At 39.8% G+C, this 22,033-nt stretch overlaps 1 protein-coding gene and 1 pseudogene across 5 annotated transcripts; both read right to left on the reverse strand.

Moving 5' to 3' along the window:
* Nucleotides 1–6,393: 6,393 nt before the first annotated feature.
* ARL4A (ADP ribosylation factor like GTPase 4A) lies at nucleotides 6,394–10,222 on the reverse strand. 5 transcript variants are annotated; one of them, XM_027540044.1, is made up of 2 exons: nucleotides 9,878–10,222; nucleotides 6,394–8,746 (listed from the first exon to the last, which is right to left on the reverse strand). In XM_027540044.1, exon 2 carries the CDS (start codon nucleotides 8,653–8,655, stop codon nucleotides 8,053–8,055), a length of 603 nt encoding a protein of 200 aa, XP_027395845.1. In that variant the 5' UTR covers nucleotides 8,656–8,746; nucleotides 9,878–10,222; the 3' UTR covers nucleotides 6,394–8,052. The 5 variants fall into 5 exon arrangements, with proteins under 5 accessions (XP_027395845.1, XP_027395846.1, XP_027395842.1 ...); XM_027540045.1 differs by having other exon boundaries at nucleotides 6,394–8,743; nucleotides 9,878–10,056; XM_027540041.1 differs by lacking the exon at nucleotides 9,878–10,222 and adding an exon at nucleotides 9,177–9,778.
* Nucleotides 10,223–16,649: 6,427 nt separating this feature from the next.
* LOC113891674 lies at nucleotides 16,650–17,232 on the reverse strand (annotated as a pseudogene).
* Nucleotides 17,233–22,033: the final 4,801 nt, after the last annotated feature.

The following is a 22,033-nucleotide window of genomic DNA, read 5'->3' on the forward strand; positions in this document are numbered from 1 at the left end:
AAATTCTCCAAGCCAGGCTTCAGCAATACGTGAACCGTGAACTTCCAGATGTTCAAGCTGGTTTTAGAAGAGGCAGAGGAACCAGAGATCAAATTGCTTCCAGAAAAACATCTATTTCTGCCGTATTGACTATGCCAAAGCCTTTGACTGTGTCCAGTTCAGTTAGTTGCTCAGTCATGTCCGACTCTTTGTAACCCCATGAACTTCAGCATGCCAGGCCTCCCTGTCCATCACCAACTCCCGGAGTTCACTCAAACTCACGTCCATCGAGTCAGTGATGTCAGCCAGCCATCTCATCCTCTGTCATCCTCTTCTCCTCCTGCCCCCAATCCCTCCCAGCATCAGAGTCTTTTCCAATGAGTCAACTCTTAGTTTCAGCTTTAGCATCAGTCCTTCCAAAGAACACCCAGGACTGATCTCCTTTAGAATGGACTGGTTGGATGTCCTTGCAGTCCAAGGGACTCAAGACTCTTCTCCAACACCACAGTTCAAAAGCATCAATACTTCGGCGCTCAGCTTCCTTCACAGTCCACCTCTCACATCCATACATGACTACTGGAAAAACCATAGCCTTGACTAGATGGACATTTGTTGGCAAAGTAATGTCTCTGTTTTTGAATATGCTATCTAGGTTGGTCATAACTTTCCTTCCAAGGAGTAAGTGTCTTTTAATTTCATGGCTGCAATCACCATCTGCAGTGATTTTGGAGCCCCCAAAAATAAAGTCTGACACTGTTACCCCATCTATTTGCCATGAAGTGATGGGACCGGATGCCATGATCTTAGTTTTCTGAATGTTTCGTCTGAAATGTTTCTGAAAGTTTCATGTAGTCAAGGCTATGGTTTTCCCAGTTGTCATGTATGGATGTGAGAGTTGGACTATAAAGAAAGCTGAGTGCAAAAGAATTGATGCTTTTGAACTGTGGTGGTGGAGAAGACTCTGTGTGGTGGATTGCAAGGAGATCCAACCAGTCCAGCCTAAAGGAAATCAGTCCTGAATATTCACTGGAAGGACTAGTGATCAAGCTTAAACTCCAATACTTGGCCATCTGATGTGAAGAGCTGACTCATTTGAAAAAACCCTGATGCTGGGAAATACTGAGGGTGGGAGGAGAACGGGACAACAAAAAATGAGATGCTTGGATGGCATCACCAATTCAGTGGACATGAGCTTGAGTAAACTCCGGGAGTTGGTGATGGATAGGGAGGCCTGGCATGCAGTCAGTCCACGGGGTCGCAAAGAGTTGGACACAACTGAGCGACTACACTGAAGTGAACTAATGGATTAAGGGAAACAAGCAGTTCTCAATATTTAAATATACACTGGTTCACTGGAAGCCCACAGTTTCTAATCACTTGCTATTCAGTTATTCAGTTTCTACATTAAAAAGAAAAAAAAATAATGACTATTCATATTCTTGCTGACATTATATAGAGCTGCAATAGTAAGGTAAGAGTTCTTTTACAACTGGAGACTGTTTTATATCAGATGTTTCCCAATGCAAACTACAAGATCTTCAATTTTCACCATACAATTCTGTAAAGTATGGATCTCAAACTAGAACTGAAAAACAAAAATTGCCTAGAAAATCATTTTTCTTGAATGAGGAAAATATTCATGTTGTTTAATATATACAAGAGAGGCTTCTAAACTATGGTATGTAACTTATTTTTAATCCCAAGTGTTTTTTTTTTTTTTTGGCTGTGCCAGGTGGCTTGTGAGATCTTAGTTCCCTAATCAGGGATTGAACCCTTGCTCTTGGCAATTAAAGTATGGAGTTCTAACCATTGGATTGCCAGGGGATTCCCAGATATATTAAATATATGGGAATAGTTGTATATATGAAGTAAGCCAGAGTCAACATTTCTAAAAGCAAATAAAAGATTTTGTGAAACAAATGCACCTACACATGTACCAGTTGGTGGTAGTCAAACATGAAAAAGAATTTTTTTACTATAGCTCCCTCGTAACCTAAGGACAAAGAAACTACAACTATTGCTAAACCACTTACAGTACTGTATTGTTTGTGTTAGTATTGTTATTATTTTGAAAATGTAGTAGATTAAAGTGGAATAAAGGAAGGAAATAACCATGTATCACTGGTAACTAGGATTTGGGACATAAGTGAAAAGAGATAATTAGTAGTATGACTGAGATTAGGTAAAGATGCTACCATTTTGAATTTTAAGCTTGGAACAGAAATTATCAGTGTGAATTAATGATATATCTTTTTGGGAAAAAAAAAATAAGTCCTATTCCATTCACTGAAAAGGCCTAGAAATGATGCAAACACAGTGGTTTATACAGAGGACTCTCTATACTTTTTCCCACTAAAAGAAACAAGGAATTCTAGAGAAACGGTAAGGCAGAAATTTCTTGTAAAACCAAAAAGTAAAGAAATTATTAAAGATTACTAAGGTTAAGTCAAAGGACTCAGTTCTCCAAAGACAGGACAGTTTAAGCATAAACAGGGATAATAACTACAGAGGGCTGAAATACATCAAGTTTAAATGGGTAAAGTTATAATTATATTCAAGGGCCTCTCAAGTGGTGTGGTGGTAAAGAATCTACCTGCCAATTCAGGAGCTGTGGGTTCAATTCCTGGGTCAAGATCCCTTGAAAAAGAAAATGGCAACCCACTCCAGGGTTCTTGCCAGAGAAATCCCACTGACAGAGGAGCCTGGTGAGCTACAGTCAGTCAGTCCATGGGGTTGCACAGAATTGGACAGGACTGAGCACTAACGCACACACCTTGCCTTTTCTTTAAGAACTAAACTTCAGGATAAGCAAATCATTGCTGGGAGAAAGTTTCTTATCAGCCAGTCCTGCCCAATGTAATAGCCACATTCATCTGTGGGCTATTAAAATTTAATAAAATTTAAAATTATAGGACTTTCCTGGCAGTCCCGTGGTTAAAACTTTGTCTTCCAATGCAGGGGGTGCAGATTTGATCCCTGGTCAGGGAGCTAAGATTCCCCCACCCTTGCGGTCAAGAAACCAAAACATAAAACAGAAACAATACTGTAACAAATTCAATAAAGACTAAAAATGGTCCACATCAAAAAAAAAAAATCCTAAAAAAAAAAATTATGTTCCTCAATCACACCAGCCACACTTCAAGCATTCAATAACCACATGAGGCTAGAGGCTACCACACTGGATAATGCAGATACAAATTATTTCTGTCATCAGAAAGTGTTATTAGATGTAGTTGTTTTAAGACAATTTCCATCAATGACCACTACCAGCACAAAAGGGACTTATGCTACTTATGGGTGAAAATATTACCTTTAAAGTAGTCTTGGGGAAACAAAGAGAAGTGAGAGTCCATACAAAGCACATGTTAAACACCAAAAGGGAGATGCATTCGGCAAGATCTCCAGTGTGGGCAACTATACAAAAGTAAAATCGCAATGGGGGGGAGGGGGAGGGCAGGGACAGAAAGAATAAGGAGACAGGGAGAGGGAGGAAGAGAGGAAGAATGGGGTGTGGGGGACAGGAAAAAAGAGAAGGGATGTATACAGACATATCAGCCAATAATACATGTACGATTACTGACTGAATCTTGATTGCAAAAAACTTTTAAAAATTTTAATCAGGGAAATGTAAACACTGAATAGATATCTGATTACTCTGAAGCAGTATTATTAGTTTGTTTTTTTTTAACATGCGATGATATTGAGATTGTGTTTTTTTTGTTTTTTTTTTAAAGGGTGCTTATCTTTTAGAGACACATACCAAAATATTTATAAATAAAATATCTAGGACTCACTTCAAAATAATAGAGGTAGGGGGAGAAGAAAGGGGACAGAGAAGGATGGGAATATAGACAAAATGAGACTGACTAAAAGTTGATCATTGCTGAAAGTAATCCTTGAGAGATACCTGTGTGTTCATTATGGTATTCTACTTTTGCATAAGCTTGAAATTTGTCATCATAAAAAGTTAAAAGATTTATTTTAAAACTAGAGCATCATTAAAATGAATCAACTTCAGCATCTCTCCTCAACCACCCATGTATTAGAAGGCTGCACTTCTTAAGATATTTAGCACAGTTGACAAGCAAAGCTCCCTTCTTCTGTTTACATGCATGCGGATATATGAAAAGGTGTGGGATGTGATACTTAGGAGACAGTGTTTTTGTTGGCATCGATTAAAGTTCATTAAACAAGATTTTACTGAATGTCTACTACAACCCAGACATTGCACTTCTGAAAAAGCACTTTTTAAAAAGGTCTGGATTTTATAGTATTGGAATTGTTTGAATTTATCAACTATATCGGAGAAGGCAATGGCACCCCACTTCAGTACCCTTGCCTGGGAAATCCCATGGACGGAGGAGCCTGGTAGGCTACAGTCCATGGGGTCGCTAAGAGTCGGACACAACTGAGCGACTTCACTGTCACGCATTGGAGAAGGAAATGGCAACCCACCCCAGTATTCTTGCCTGGAGAATCCCAGGGACACTGTCTCTCAACATATACAGATTCGTACTGGTTAATAACATTTATCGAGTTCTTATCAAATGCTTGGTGGTAATGTGCTAAATAATTTATATTATTTCATTCAATCTTCTCAAAATTCTATGCAATAGTCTTTACCAGGCAGAAATTCATACCATGAGAAGTTTCAAAGAACTTGCCAGAAGGTCACCTGGATAACAATGGGAGAGCCAGGACTCGAACACCAATCTAACCTCAAATCTCGTATGCTGTTTTTAGACAGTACACCTAACATCCTCCTAGTCTCCTAGATAGGTATTCTTACATTTCTATCTTACATTCACAGAATCTGACACATGCTTCAACTGTAGCGTGTTGCAATTATTATCTCTGGTTGTCACCTATTTTAATATGAACTTAATTATTAGTTTAACATGGTACATTGGTTCATGTTAAGCTTTAAACATCCCTGTCTTCCATGTAATTTGTAACTGAATCTGGTCTCTAAATCACAATGCTCTCACTCTATTCAAGCTGATTCTTTGAAACTGTCATATTTAATATTCTGAAGTCCTACTGTGGTAAAATACACATAAAATTTTCCAGTTATTTTTAGATGTATAATTCAGTGACTACTTAGCATATTCACTAAATGTTGCACAAACATCACTTCTCCCACAGGATGTTCTGCTACATTTAAATGCTAAATGCAAAATTCCAACCTCAAATGATGGTATACTCAAGATTTCAAGTTCTTTTAACTAAATATTGACTGTTACATCATCAAAAGTTTAAAGAAACATTCTTTTGCATCTTCGTTATTGCCATTTTGTTTACATCATTGATGAAATTCTATTAAATAGAACCCTGCAACACTCTACCCTCTAAAGACCTCTTTCCAGGTCAACATGAATAATTAATAAAACATTCTTTAAGTGTCAAGTGCCTTGTACCAACAAAAACATTTCACATCCCCCCTTTCCCTCTGTTCAGAAACCATCATCCTTCTATACATACATATATATATTTATACTAATAACTTCATCTTTGGCTTCTAATGTTGTATTTTTCCATGATTACTTCTTAGTAATCTTTGCTGGCTATTTAAGCATATAACTTTTTCTTTTCTAAATGTTTATAATCTAATTTAGAGCAACTATGGGCACTTAAAATTAAGTCTAAGTATCAAAACCTTCTTTTAAAAACATTTTTGATAGCAATTAAATTTAGCCATTGCATCTTAATATCTGGTATTAAATAAAATAAATTCAAATACAAGGAAATACTTTAGAAATATACTTTAGAAAAGGTGTACCTTAATTAAACAAAATAGATATAAAAGTATTGTCAAAACTCTTCAGGGTTTATTTCAAGACTCCTTATTATCCTATCCTATACTATCAACAGCTAAAATAGGTGGTGAAGAAACTGAACTTAGCAAACTGGAAAATTTTACGAGTTTTCTAGTTGAAAATGTGTTTTATAAATAAAAACTAGTACAGTGTCCATACCATTTTCTCTTTTCTTATTGTTCACTAAATATGAAATTCTCAGATAATGTAGATTTGCTTATCAAGTTCTTGCAAAGTAAGACTAACAACACCTAAATCCTCAAGAGATAGTTATAACTTTACTATTTTACACAGAACTACGTACAGGAAGGCTGAAAACCTAAAGATTTTTTCTCAGCAAGCTTTATTAATCCATCCTGGATCTAAACTAATTCAGATTTTTCTCTCAGCAAGTTTTACTAATCCATCCTGGATCGAGTGATGTATAGAGCATACATCATGATATCACAGAGTGAGGGTAATAAAAAAGGTTCTCCCGGAAAACCACTTCTTAGTGCCTGTGTCACATGACTTAGGACCATGTGACCCAGCTTTCAAAGTTGTTTTCAACTACTACTGAGTGTAAATACATACATTAAAACTCAAAGCCAAACACTTCTCCTATTGCCTCAAGTAGTTTATTGGTAGTTATTATCCACATTTCTATAAATATAAACATTCTAAGTGACTGTCACTAGTGCAGGTATTAATACACTTAACACGTGAAGGCTCCACAGGAAGCTACTTCATTTTGTGTGTAACAAGAACCAAGTTTCCAAAAACTCCATTTTTTTAAAAAAAGCAAAAGTAACAACAACAACAACAAAAAACCCCAAACCCTGCTAGCAAAGTGCATTTCTTTTGGTTATCTTCAAAACAAATAGGTGTTGGTGTTAACACACAGAAATCATGCTGATTTGCTAACATGTCATCACGGGAAGCAAGTCTTCACCTGCAGATAAGAATTAGGTAAAGGTTTGCCCTCCTTTTAATTTAGAACATTTTTTTGGAGTCCAACATAAACAGTGCTAGTGAATTTTCACAGAACACAGCTTTGCTACTTTCCCCTTCATTTTCTATAATCCTTAATTCTTATCTGCAGTACTGTATCATTTCTCTCTACCTTAAATAAGGACTAGACTGCCTGCATAACACTGTTCAGTTTGTAAACAAAAAAATTAAAGCTCAGAGCACATAAGGATATCGCTTACATTTTCACTGCACAGTGCATTAGGTGGTGTTTATAAAGCTTCTGCTCTTCTCAAAACACTACAAAAATATATGAAAAACCACATCTGTGTTTAGCCAGCAAATAAAACAAATAATTTACAACTGGAATACTTTAGAGACCAGGTATTGTAATTACATCCTCTTGACTGAATTCATCAATTGCTTTCTTCATAAATCCATATACATTATCAAATCATATGCATTTAAGATTAGTCTACATGCCCAAATCTACTATATAAAAGAGTTACTTTAGGTTCTTCAACTGAAAGTGATTCTGACAACAAAATATTTCAACAGCCCTAAGCCCCCAAAAGGTGTTTTAAACCTGACCGTGTAAAAAGATGCATAGCTGTTTCTAAAAAGTAAAAGACTATACACCAAAACATGCTTTGTCAGAAAAACTAACCCATGCACTTGAATATGCCCTAAATACCTTTTTATTATTTGAAGTCAGACCAACTTAAACATCATCTAGAATTAACATATAGCATTACAGTATTTAATTCCAGAAAATGTCAAGATTCATTTGGCCAAATCTTAAGAAACCAACACTTCCTCCTTGTCCCTGACTGGTTGGACCAATGTGATCAATATAACTGTATATATAATAATCTACTTTAACATTTCCCTTCATTAGCACTTTATCTTAACATACAAAGCCTTGCATACAATTTCTTTGCAAAGGCTTCCCCCGCCCCCCAAAGATGTAAGCACAAAACACTAGGCAGACAATCTTCAAAGTTTTATTTCACTAACTTCAGGTCAAATTTCCCCAACTGTTTTCTGGTCAATTTTATATCCTTGCTTCGCTTCCCAAAATGGCAGTACCAGAAGATTTGTGGGGTAGGGAGAAGAGACCATTTTAAGAAGCACTGCATTTACTCATCTTCCAAAAGGCAACAGAGTTGGATATCCGATTGTTCAACAAAACAAAGCTTTAACAGCATCCAGGAAGGCAGGCAGGCAGACCAGGCTGAAGACACTCTTCCATTTGTCAAAATCAGACCAGAGAAAACCTACTCCACACAGATATAAAAGCTATCACCATTCATCTTTTCTTTTTCTGTTGCCGCAACATTTTTCTTCTTTTAATTATCATATCATGTAGTTTCTCAAGTCCTTCCTTCAGTCCATCGCCTATGATTGCACAGGTGGGCTGCAAATGCCAGGGAGTTGACGAGCTCAGTTCACCCATTGCTAACAATTTCTCAATTTCTGAGAGAGACAGTGAGTTCCTCAGGTCTTGTTTGTTAGCAACTATAAGCACAGGGACCCCTTGATTTTCTGATATCCTTGTTATTTTATGAAGTTCAGTTTTAGCTTCTTCCATCCTTTCAACATCAACAGAGTCCACGACAAACACAATGCCATCTGTGCATCTGGTGTATGACTTCCACAGTGGCCTTAACTTCTCCTGACCACCTACATCCCAGAAGTGGAAAGTGACTGTTTTAGAATTTCCCAAGGTTACCTTAATTTTTTCCGTGTTAAATCCTTTGGTAGGCACGGTATTTACAAATTCATTGAACTGCAGCCTGTATAACACGGTTGTCTTTCCTGCACAGTCCAAACCCAGGATAACAATGTGGAAGGACTGAAATGAAGGCAGGCTGGACAGGATAGAAGTCTGGTCTGACAGTCCATTCCCCATTTCCAGTTGCAGAGAAGTGTTCCAAATTGAAAAATGCTTCCTTCTTACTCTTTAAGGACTTCTCTTCCCAGGAGATCCAGTTACCAGACTGCTGAGAGGGAAAATGAATGTTATTCTTGTGAAATAATGTACAACTGTTCTTCTCTCTTCCTGCTAAAATAAGCGACACGAGGAACTTGATAAATAAAAGTTGCCTCAGTAAACAAACCAAATGAGATAAAAATCATACGCAAACCGAGGCGAACGACAGAATAAGCACTGCCACTGAAATTCTTTAACAGTCACTGAAATTACAGTAATATGTACTTTACTCCTCTGGGTCCCTAGATGTCAGAGACCTCATACGGAGACAATCTACCAGCAACTGGTCCAAGTCGCAGTAACCACTAAGTGCCTTTTTTTGGCAGAAAATTTTAACACATAATCTGATCTTCAGGATCTAATTCCACAAGCTTAACAGCATACCTAAGGTCACTATTATCTTACGCCCGCCACTCCCTCCCAAAATACAATGTTCTCACCTCCTGAATTGGAGCGTGGGTCCAAATGAGAAAGCATTGGTAGGCTTCTCGACACTGGGGCGGACAAACACCCCACGTTCGTTCAGCTTAGCTCTGAAGGAGCTCTGGCGGTTGCAGCACTAGAAACCTTGGTTCCAGACTCGGACCACGCCCACCCCTCACGGCCCACCCCCTAGCCCGAATCCCATTGGTCATCTGCGTCAGCGCGTCCACGCCACGCCCGACCCCCGCGCCCTAATTGGTGAGAGTAACTGCCGTTCCCAGCGCGGCGCAGTCGGGCTCTCCCTCGGACCAAAAGCACCACCTGTTGCCCTCGAGTTAGAAAACAGTGCGCCTGCAGAGGGAGCCGAGCGACCCCTGTAGGGGAAAGAGAGACTCGCCGGCCAGCGAGGCCCCGCCACCCCGCTAGCTCCGCCCGCCCGGGAGCACCTGCAGCTCAGCCCAAGGACGCCGCGCCGAGGTGCTCACATCCGAGGCCCGCGGTCACCACCGGCATGTTAACTCCTTCTCCTCTGGCCGGAGGGTCCTCCCTACGGCCTCGCGGGTCCCCAGGCTTGAGTGATCCCGACCTGGTGCACCCGCCGGGGAAGGCCCGCTGTCCTCGAAGCACGATCCCCTCGTCTGTTTCCCTCCGCACCCGGCCGGCAGGTCTCCCTCAGCAGGGCGTGGCCACATCAGTTGCCCGTCCCGTGGCGGCTCACCTGACTAAATGTCCTTCTCTCGTCCGGATCCAGCGTGGCTCTCTGCCACTCGGGAGTGCGTTGGTACCAGCGGGAGGGCGCCGGCGAGGCCTGGGCGGTGGCAGGGGACGAGACGCCGCTTCCAGGGGCGCTGGCTCGGCGCCGGGCAGCCCTAACGGTGCTCTGCCGACCGCCCCCGGCGCCTGCCGGGGCCCCGCCCCCTTCCCGTGCTCGCCCGGACGCGGGCCAGTGGGGGGCGCGCCGGAGCCAGGTCTCCTAGCAACGGCAAAACAGGGTCAAGTTCAAACCGACCGGTAGCGGCGGGCGGGTGTGGTAGGGTTTCCGGTCTCAGCCCTGAGAGCTACAGCTGTTTCAGAAGCTTACTGCAGCCGGCCGCTATCTTCGGGTGGGTGCCACCCTGCGCCGCCTAGCCTCAGGGCATCCTATGGCGTCCTCGGGGCGGTGGCCGGTAACTCGGGGTCAGGGATTTCAGAGGACTCCGGACGGGCGGGCCCCTTATGTAACGGGGTGACGTGGACATGCCCCAGTAGCTGCCCGGAGAGTCCTGGGTCAGACTGATGTCTGTAACACATCCTCCTTACGCTGAGCAAATAAATGCTCTCTGCCACGTGATCCTAGCAACATCTCGGTGAGGTGGCGACAGGTAGAAATATGCCAATTTTTACAGACGAGGAAATCCTCTCGTTGTTTCAGGTAATCCAAGGAAAATTAGTAGTGGTCCTGAAATTTATCCGCTAATCACTAAATCCATAATGCTTTCCACTGGATAAGTTTGACTCATTGCAACCGTGTGCTTGACCCATAAATGTGCAAATATTTATTGAACACTTTACAGGCAGTAGGCACAATTCTGTGTGTCTGGGGATAGAATGGTGAGCAAATCAGACCTTGTCTTCGCACTCGTGAAATATTGAAGTCCGTGAGAGAAAAAGCAAGCAACCAAATGTCCGCATGAATAAATGTAATTACAAAACATGATCAATGAAATTCAGAGTACTTATAACAATTAAGGAGGAGTACCGATAAAGATCTGGGAAATCTTTAATGAATAAATATCTTTTTGGAGGAGGCTGTAAGATATTGGAAGAATTTTTACGGTGCACTGTTTTCCAAAAAATTGCACGTATGTAAAATGGATTGAAATTTCTTGAAGAAATTTCCTGATTTTTCTCAAGACCATTATTGCTATATTTGTCTCCTTATGACTAGCATTGGAACAGTATTTATCACACTAAATTAAAAAGAAAAAATGACATAAAACCTAAAGACTAACCTAAGCACAATGCATATTTTCAAGACAGCAATACTAATTTTGGGGAAAAAAAACTAGAAGTCTCAAATGGCATATTCTACCAAGTTATTTATCTAGTATAAGCTAAAGCTTGCTGTATTATAATCATGAACTCTCATTAGCCATTTTCAGTAATTAGCCAGCACTTTATTAAAGTGATAGTCTCCCTTTTCTTGAAAATTTAAAGTTATTCTTTATTAAGCTGGAGAAAAACTTGCAGATTCTCAGTAAATGAAGAATAAAGAGCAAGCTTCTGTGACAGCTTTCTTGTCGTACTAGCTTTGAAATCATGCAGGCTGTATTAGCTGCATATTCACACATTAGTGGCTTCCCTGGGTGGCTCAGTGGTAAAAAATCTGCCTGCCAATGCAGGAGACGGGCTTCCATCCCCGAATGGGGAAGATACCCTGGAGAAAGAAATGGCAACCTATTCCAGTATTCTTGCCTGGATAATCCTATGGACAGGGGAGCCTGGCGGGCCATAGCCGAGGGGTCACAAACAACAAAACGACAAAAACAACAAAATATTAGTTGCCGGAATGCATTTCTACACACACTTCCTCAAGGCCAAAAAAGATGAGATAGTAAAATATTGACAGCTTACAGCCTTATAGAATCACCTTCACTAAATTGTACTTTAATGTTTTATCCTAGGCTTATAACTAGAACCCTTTGGTTAACTATATAGCCTGTGGGTCAAATTCAAGAGATAAGAATGCTTTTTACAGGTTTAAAGGACTGCAACAGAAAAGACAAGATAAGACAGTATAGCAGAAATCATCTGGAGCTTTGAAATACCTAAAATATTTTCTCTCTGGCTGTTAATGGGAAAATGATACTCCTGCTTTATGAGCAATAACAACTATACGAAAACAGCAAATGATAGAAAAAGATCACATTCATAGAACACACGGTCTATTTTGTTGCACAGTCTTTCTATAGAAGGCCCATTCAAATATTTAATTTCAATGCTATGCCAGGAAAATGGACCCTTTAGGCTACAGTTCATAAACTATGTGCCTATGTGCTCTGGGGTGCCTCAGAGAAATAGGAGTTTTATGGGATATTTTAACTTTTGGAGGGAAATACAGTGCCATCTGTTGGACCCTGATAACAACTACAACTATTAAGTTGTCGCGGGCTACAGTCCATAGGGTTGCAAAAGAGTCGGACGTGACTCAACGTCTATTAATAAAAGGAACTCTGGGTTACTTCTTTTGGCTAGAGGGACCATGAAAAAATTACTGAGACACTAGGAGCTCTGTGAACCTCTGACTTTAGTTACGGTTTTTCAAACTTGACTAATTATGGGAGTAATTGTATTTTATAAGCACCCAAATTCCTGGCCCCTATTACAGACCTGCCAAATCAGAATCATCAGGAGAGGGGCTAGTGATCTGTGTTTTCAACAAGTATCCTAGTAATCACTGATTAGACATTTTGAAGAAATACTAATCTTAAGAAAGGGTAAGTTTTCTTTTTTCAAATAAAAAAACTGAATAATTTACCTTGTTTCCCCTATGCGAATACCAGGACCCAGGTCAAATCTGATGTCTGTAGCATTCTTTCTGTCTTCCAAAATCTGATTTTCAACTATCTACTTAAGCATGTACATACTGCAGCTAATGTCCTTCTTGACATTTGCCTTTTTTTTTTAATTTCACTGCATCAGGTCTTAGTTGCAGCACACAGGCTTGGTTGCCCTGCAGCAGGTGGGATCCTAGTTTCCCAACCAGGAATTGAATCTGCGTCCCCTGCACTGCACGGCAGATTCTCAACCACTGGACCACCGGGGAAGTTCCAACCACTCATTTTTTTATATATTGCTGCTTCTAGAGTTTCTCACTTTGTTTCAGTGCATTTGTATTAGAATTTTCCATGTCTGAAGGTCTGGGTAGACAGAAGACATGATTTCTAGTGAAAGGAATTAGTTCAGTGGAGGTGCTAGACACACAAACACTTAACTGCTAGGATATTCAACAGGACTTCTGGGTAGTAATATAGAAGCTGTTATCAAGTCCTATGCCTGCACAAAATTTATCTGACAGTCACAGTAGCTTAACAGAAAAACATAAACTGAATATTCAAATGTTAAACTGAATATTCAAAGAACTCAAGGGGTATCAGACAAGGGGTAGTGGAAAGGAACTGCAGGTAAAAGTAACAGTATGCACAGCATGGTGGCATTAAGTTTATGATATGTTTGCTGCTGCTGCTAAGTCGCGTCAGTTGTGTCCGACTCTGTGCGACCCCATAGACGGTTGCCCACCAGGCTCCCCCGTCCCTGGGATTCTCCAGGCAAGAACACTGGAGTGGGTTGCCATTTCCTTCTCCAATGCATGAAAGGGAAAAGGGAAAGTGTTCATCCAAAAAGAGGAGACTATAATTTCTCATCGGAAAAAATAATGTGCTGGGGGACTTTAATGGATAGGTCTTTCAGACAGAAAATCAATGAAGAAATAGTATTTGAACAACAGTATAGACCCAATGACTCTAATAGATGTATATACAAAACATTTCAACAGCAGCAGAATACACATTCTTCTCAGACCTACATGGAACATTATCTAGGATGAATCAAATACTAAGCCATGAGACAAGTCTCAACAAAGCTAAGAACACTGTAATTATGTCAAGTATCTTTCTGACCACAGTGGTATGAAACCAGAAACCAGTAACAGGAGAAAAATTAGAAAATTCACAAATATGGTACCTGGAAATTAAATAACACAGTCCTGAACAATCAGTGGACTGAAAAAGAAATCAATACGGAAATCAAAAAATATGGAGACAAATGAAAGTGGAAACACAAAACAAAACTTATGAGATGCACCTAAAGCAGTTCAATGAGGTAATTTATAGCTAGAAATGCATACACTAAGGAAAAGGAGAAAGATCAAAGAAACAACCTAATATTACATTTTAAAGAACTAGAAAAAGAAGAATAACCTAAACCCAAAGTTAGCAGAAAGAAATGATAAAGATTAGAGCTAAAATAAATGAAATAGAATAGAAAATAATAGATTAGCAAAACTTAGGGTTAGTCTTTAAAAAGATAAAATTGACAAACCTTTAGCTAGACAAGCCAAGAAAAGAGAAAAGGTTCAAAAAAAAAAAAATATATATATATATATAAATGAAAGAAGGGAACCTGAAATGAATACCACAGAAATACAAGGGATTGTAAGAAAATAATATGAATAATTATATGCCAATAAACTGTACAAACTAAAAGGGATAAATTCTTAGAAACATACAACCTCCCAAGAGTGAATCATGAAGAAACAGAAAACCAAAACAAACCAATAATGCATAAGAACACTGAATCAAAGAATTCCCAACAAAGAAAAGCCCAGGACTAGATGGTTTCACTGGTGAGTTCTTACCAAACATTTAAAGAAGAATTAATACCAGTCCTTCCCAAAATCTTCTCAAAAATTGATGAGGGAAGGCACACTCCCAAACTCATTTCATGAGGCCATCATTACCAAAGCCAGAAAAGGACATTATAAGAAAAGAAAACTACAGACCAATATCCATGATGAATATATATGCAGAGATTCTCAAAAAAAAATACCTGCAAACCAAATCCAGTAGCATATGTAAAGAATCATACCATGATCAAGTGGGAGTTATTTCTGGGATGCAAGAATAGCTCATCATAGGCAAATCAACAAATGTCATACACTGTATTAACAGAATGAAGAATAATATCTACATATATAAAGCATGAATGTGTGCAAAGTCACTTCATTTGTGTCCAACTCTTTGCAACCCCATGGACTGTAGCCCACCAGGTTCCTCTCTCCATGGGATTCTCCAGGCAAGAACACTGGAGTGGGTTGCCATGCCCTCCTCTAGGGGATCATCCCAAGCCAGGGATCGAACCCGTGTCTCTTACATCTCCTGCACTGGCAGGCAAGTTCTTTACCCACTGAACCAACTGAGAATTCTGTGTATACACACACACACACACACACACACTAGAATATTATTCAGCCTTTAAAAAGAAGGAAATTCTGCCATTTGCAACAATATGGATAAACCAGAAGGGCATTATGCTAAGTGAAATAAGTTAGAGAAAGACAAATACTGTAAGATGTCAATTATATGTGAATCTTAGAAAGCTGAATTCATAGAAACAAATTAGAATGGTTGCCAAGGGCTGAGGGAGAAGATGAAATGGGGAGATGTTGATCAAGGGACACAAACTTCCAATTATAAGAAAATAACTTATAAGTTATTTAAGTTATAGATAAGTTATATTTCAGTTATATATTATATTTAAGTTATAAATAATTTATAAGACAAAGTTCTGAGGATCTCTTGTACAGCATTGTGACTATAGTATAAAATGCTGCATTATTTTTTTTTTGTATTCATAGATAAGCTTTATTTCAATGTTTACATAAAAAGGAGTTGATGTCGAACAGGAAAAGGTTTTTACAAAGGGTTAAAATTTATCAAACAACAGAACTTGGTCCTTCCCTTTAGTTTGAATTCAGTTGGCTGACGCATCGTTACTAGTATCCACCCTCACTAATCATTTTCATCACACACAGTATCTAAACGTCTTCAGGTGGCACTTCCTATTTCCCTGGAAGTCTCTTAAACTGCTTTCAGTTACAAGAGAAGGGCAAGGATTTTATCGGCTCATACTCTACTCCACTGGAGGCAAAGATACATCCCTCAATTCTCTTGTTTAAATTGTGGTTGTTGGCAAAGTGTCCAAATGAAGAATTTAATGCTAACACACAAAGAACATAGTATAATCTATGTATAACAGTAACTTTGCTTCAAATTTTTTTCATTAAGAATTATTTTTATTCTCTTTCCACAAGGAAGTTATAAAAATACCTGTAAAAACATTGAAAAGGCTCTTTAAAATCCTGGAATGAAAAATTCTGAAGTATAAATTATGATACATTGTCTATGGATTTGCAAATAAAGAATAAAATAAATTCTACAAGTTGGAATTTCTGAATGATTTTGGCAGGAATTTACCAGAAGGAGCCAGAACATCAAACCTTAACAATTTTCTATTTTCATCCCAATTGAGTTTTTGAAAAGCTGTATAATCTGTTGACAGGTACAGTCCACATACAAACTTGCTTCTGCCGTTAATGATGAAGTCAATCTGAAGACAGAGATTTGTACGCTGGATGCACCAGGCTCTTCCATGCAACTGACTGGTTTTCTCTTATTTTTTTCCATCATGTTTTAAATAAAAGTAAATATATATATATGGTAAAAAAAATTTAAATGGTACAAGAAGATTTAAAATCAGTAAATATCCTTTTTGCCTATAACCTGGAAAATCTGATGTCTTCCAAATCATCAGTCACATGAATAATTTGCAAAGTGAAGTCAACCTTAGAGTCTCTTCATCTGAAAATTATTCTCAGGATTTCTGGAATGTGTTGATTCTCTCATATATTGCCTGTTACAGAGGAAAGCCATGCAGTTTTCTTCTAAAAAACAACTAACTACGAAAGCAACTCGCACGCTCTGCTTTGAGAGAGCAAGTCCAGGCAACACCTTGTACTCCATGGATCTGGTCCTGGCTACAGGCAGAAGCTCTGATATCAACCAGAGACTTGGGCGGGTGGCCAGAGCTCAGCCAAGCCCTTCCTGAATGCCTCGGATCCTCCAGGCCAGCTGCACATCCTTCGGGAAGAGCGTGACGCGGCCGGCGTGTAAGGAGAGGAGATAGGCATCCTCAAAGAGATGAACTAGAAATGCTTCTGCCGCCTCTTGTAGGGCCAACAGGGCCTGGGCTTGCCAATTGAAGTCCACACCACGAGTGAATTGAACACATATTTCTCTTGCCAGGCGGCAGAAGGGGCTCTTTCTTAACAGCAGGTGTGTGGTCTTCTGAAGAGTTCGGATCGCCTTCAGGACTCTATGTCTCCGGCGAGCAAGTGGATGGGAGGACGTGCCTAAGGACGGGGCCGGCCGGGGGGCGGCGGGAGCCGGGCTCGCGGGGCGCCTCCTTGGTGTTTCGGGCTTGCGTTTCTGGCGGCGGGGGCCCATGGCGGGCGCGCAGGGCTGGAGCCCTGCGGCTCCTTCTGCTGCATTATTTTTTGAAAGTTGCCAAGAGACTAGATCTTAATTATCCTCAGCGCACACAAATGGTAACTATGTGAAATGATGGAGGTTTTAACTAATACTAATATTATTGTAGTAATCATTTCACAATATACATACGTCAAATCATCATGTTGTACACCTAGATTTACATAATATCATATGTCAATTATATCCCAATAAAGCTGGGAAAAAAAGATATGCCTCGAAAAGAGATATTTTCCCATGCCCCAAATAATAGAAGAAAAACAGATGCATTTTATGTTTGTGAAGTATATCAATACTATTCATATTCATATTAATTTATTCATGCTTCATAATCATATGGCTGTGTTTCCCTGATGGTAAAGAATCTGCCTGCCAATGGAGGAGAAACAGGTTTAATCCCTGGGTGAGGAAGGTCCTCTGGAGAAGGAAAGGCCAACCCACTCCAATATTCCTGCCGGTGAAATCCCATGGACACAGTCCCCGGAATCTCAAAGAGTCAGACACGACAGCGACTGAACAAGAACAATCGTACAGTCAGAGTATTTTTGAGCCAGACTCCATCCTCAGTTGCTTCTTGAACTCCTCTGCCAAATATGCAGCATGTTCAAAACTTAATTATCACTTTATTATCACTCTGACTGAAACATGGCCTTCCTCTTTTAGTCCTTTTTGGGGGGTTGATGGCAATTTATTTAATAACCCAAGTAATAACCTCAGAGCCATTTAAAAAATTCTCTTATGCTTCACTTATGATTAGCCACCAATGTCTCTTTAATCTATGTCTTTACATGCTCATTCCCACTGCTTACATCTGGTTCTTATGATGTCTCTCCTAAACTGGTTAATTCACCCCCTAACTGATTTTTCAGTTAACAGGCAGTGGCAGTGGGATTTATTTCCTATGTCTGGCACCAGAGTCTGTTCTCCTTTCCATTCCATTCGAGGGAGTCCACATTTAGGTTAATTCACTTTGATCCACTGCATAAACCCAGGGCATAATTTTTGACAAGACTTAAACCCAAACCACTTAAACCCAACCCCAAATTCACTTGGAATGAACATCTAGGTATGAATTTAGCCGGCCCATAGAGCCAAAACCCTCCTCCTCCATTTCATGGTCAGCTTCAAGGTCTAGCTCCACGACTTTCACGTCCCAGGACAGAGTGCCCCCTCCTCCAGGAGGGCCTCCATGAGCCTCTGAACACCTAGTCCAGGCCCAGCTGCAAAAAGGTCCGGTGGTATAAGAGCAAGGTGTCATGCCACACCCCGTATAAGGCCTGTTTTGTATAGCTCTATTTCCCGGTCTTGAACTTGCCTCTTCTAGGATGAATGATGTGGGCTTCCCTGGTGGCTCAGCGGTAAAGAATCTGCCTACCAATGCAGGAGACACAAGAGACTTGGCTTCAGTCCCTAGGTCGGGAACATTAGCTGGAGGAGAAAGTGGCAACCCACTCCAGCATTCTTGCCTGGAGAATCCCGTGGACAGCGGAGCCTGGCGGGCTATCATCCACGGGGTCTCACAGAGCCGGACATGGCTGAGCACACACCACACATGCAGGGTGAATGACAGTAAGAATGTCCAGTCCAACGGGGCCCCAGTGAGGCCCTCACATCAGAAGAGATGAGTCTTGATTCGTCTCAGTTTTAAGTAACACTCTGTGTTACACTGATTTCAACAGTCTAGTTCTATCCTGTCCGTTTTACATTTCTGCCTTCTGTCCTGAACATCTTATACCTCTCAGTCACCGGTTTATGTCCTTTTGGGGTGCTCCAAGGCTCGGATTTTCAGTCTTTCTTCTTAGGTAATCTCATCCAGTACCAAGGCTTTAAGCGCTCTCAACACTCTTAAATTTGTCTCCACACTGGGCCTCTTCTCTGAACTCCACAACTGAGATGAACATAAGCCTGTCAGACAAGCTCTAAACCTGCTCTCCAGACTCAACATTTCTCTTTGTATTCATTGGCAAATCAATTTACTTGTGGAGTCATTCTCACACGTTATATCTCATCCACCAGCAAGCCCTGCGGACACAAGGATCTAAACCTGACCACTTCTCAGCACCACACCGCCGCCCCTCCAGTTCCTGACTGTTGTGTCCCTGGTCTGCTAATATGGTCTCTCTGCTTCTGGGAGAAAGCTTTTCCCCTAGTCTCACAAAGCATGTCCTGAGAAAGGTCTTTCCTGAATACTTTATCTGAAGTGTCTACCGTGCCCTCCCTTCTCCACCGTTACTCTTTTCCTTATTCTATTTCTTCCTAGCACTTGTTTCTACCTGGCATAATTTGTATTTGTTTACTGGGTGCCCTCATTCACTGTCTGCTTCTTCTTTTCCATCATAAATTCGAGGGGGCAAGGGTAATGTCAGTCTCACATACAGTGTCTACTACAGTGTCTAGCACACAGTAGGAGCTCAGTGAAGTTATCAAACGAATATTCATATCCTAAGAAGAACTGCTCAAACAAACTCAAGGATCTCCACCAAAACAAATAATAATTTGAAGGCACAATTCCATACAGAGAAAACCAAGACAGATACTAGATAAACAGCCTTGAATATCCCATTGTTAAAAAGAGAATGCTTAAGCTTCTCAGGGTAAAATATCTGTATTAACAGTCATCTCAGTATTTTTAAGACTAATCATCAGGTGCTTGCTGTGTTTTTATATTTAATGAAACCATTCAGGTGTTTTCTCATTCGCAAGAGTTGAAGAATGCAAAGAAGTGTTCAGATTTTTACAACTTTGAAGCAGCAACTAATCATAATTTTGAGAAAAAGAATTTTCCTATACCTTCAAATCATTCATGTTTCAAATATTTTAGCTCAAGTTTCAGCTAGATTTTTGCTTTAAGCATTTCCTTTTTTTTTCATTTATTTCCAGCTAATATTTTCTTCTTTGTTTTATTATAGTGGTGGTGATCCTGTGGTGGGGTGTGATGGGGCAATTATTATCAGAGTGTACGTGGTTATAGTATCACACTGTTCCTCTTGGATAAGAAATGAGAACCATTATTATCATGAGTCAGGGACAGGCAGAAATTACCCTTTTCAATTCCATGAAATGTATCCTGATACTTTTAACATAAAGGGTTCATGTGTGTTTGAGCCTGGTGTAAACTATGTAACAATCACTCTTGAAATGATTGTTTAGCATATAGACTACTAGCATATATAATTGTAAGTGCTTCCTCTTTTTGTTGAACATAGAATACAAGACTGGATGACTAATTTCAGATTCTCTAAACTGAGTATCTGTACACTTAGTGAGGAAAACTTAGTTTTTACTCAAAAAATAATTGATATCATGACATTTGGGGATGTTTTAATTAAGGAAAAACATTTTAATATCTAATGATATGGTACATGATACAAATATTGCCTCAAATACTCCCTCATCATTAAAGAATTTCTGACAATTTGAAGTATCTTTAAATGAGTATTATAGATAAATATAAAACAAACAATAGGCTAGTCCTCACTGCAAAAAGTTACCTACTAAATAATTGTGTTAGGATGATTTATAGTCTAATATCCTACTGAAAATAATAAGAAGAGAAAGTTTTATTACATTTCTCTTAAAAGCCCATTTTATTTATTATTAATACACTTACTTAAAAACATATTCCACAAATATCTGATATAGCGTTAAGCTAGTATCCAAATAGATACTTAGAAAACTACAATTCACTCTTTGTCCTAATGATTGTGTGTTTGTGTGTCTGTGTTTAATAGTGCTGGAAGAGTTAACCAGGTGTGTCAAGTGATAATCTGGAAAAAAAGACAAAGGTTAAATAATTCAGTTTACTAATCCTGAAGAACGAATAACTAATTATGCTGTGTGTGAATGTGTGTGTGTGTGTGTGCGTGTGTGTATGTGTGTGTGAGCACACTCAGATGCTCAGTCGTGGTCTACTCTTTGTGACCCTGTGGACTGTAGCCTCCCCGGCTCCTTTGTCAATAGGATTCTCCCAGGAAGAATACTGGAGTAGGGTGCCATTTCCTCCTCCAGGGCATCTTCCCAACCCAGAAATCGAACCTGAGTCTCTTACATCTCCTGCATTGGCAGATGGGAAGCAGTGAGCCACCTGGGAAGCCCTATTTAAGCTGGTAAATAACTTAATAAACCACCAAAAGATGGTTGTCTTACATTTAACATTTAAGGGCAACCGTGAACTTCCTGATGTTCAAGCTGGTTTTAGAAAAGGCAGAGGAACCAGAGATCAAATTGCCAACATCCGCTGGATCATGGAAAAAGCAAGAGAGTTCCAGAAAAACATCTATTTCTGCTTTATTGACTATGCCAAAGCCTTTGACTGTGTGGATCACAATAAACTGTGGACAATTCTGAAAGAGATGGGAATACCAGACCACCTGATCTGCCTCTTGAGAAATTTGTATGCAGGTCAGGAAGCAACAGTTAGAACTGGACATGGAACAACAGACTGGTTCCAAATAGGAAAAGGAGTTCGTCAAGGCTGTATATTGTCACCCTGTTTATTTAACTTATATGCAGAGTACATCATGAGAAACACTGGACTGGAAGAAGCACAAGCTGGAATAAGGATTGCTGGGAGAAATATCAATAACCTCAGATATGCAGATGACACCACCCTTATGGCAGAAAGTGAAGAGGAACTCAAAAGCCTCTTGATGAAAGTGAAAGAGGAGAGTGAAAAAGTTGGCTTAAAGCTCAACATTCAGAAAATGAAGATCATGGCATCCGGTCCCACCACTTCATGGGAAATAGATGGGGAAACAGTGGAAACAGTGTCAGACTTTATTTTTCTGGAC

The sequence above is a fragment of the Bos indicus x Bos taurus genome, chromosome 4 (genome assembly GCF_003369695.1).
Source record: "Bos indicus x Bos taurus breed Angus x Brahman F1 hybrid chromosome 4, Bos_hybrid_MaternalHap_v2.0, whole genome shotgun sequence".
In the NCBI taxonomy this organism is placed as follows: domain Eukaryota; kingdom Metazoa; phylum Chordata; class Mammalia; order Artiodactyla; family Bovidae; genus Bos; species Bos indicus x Bos taurus.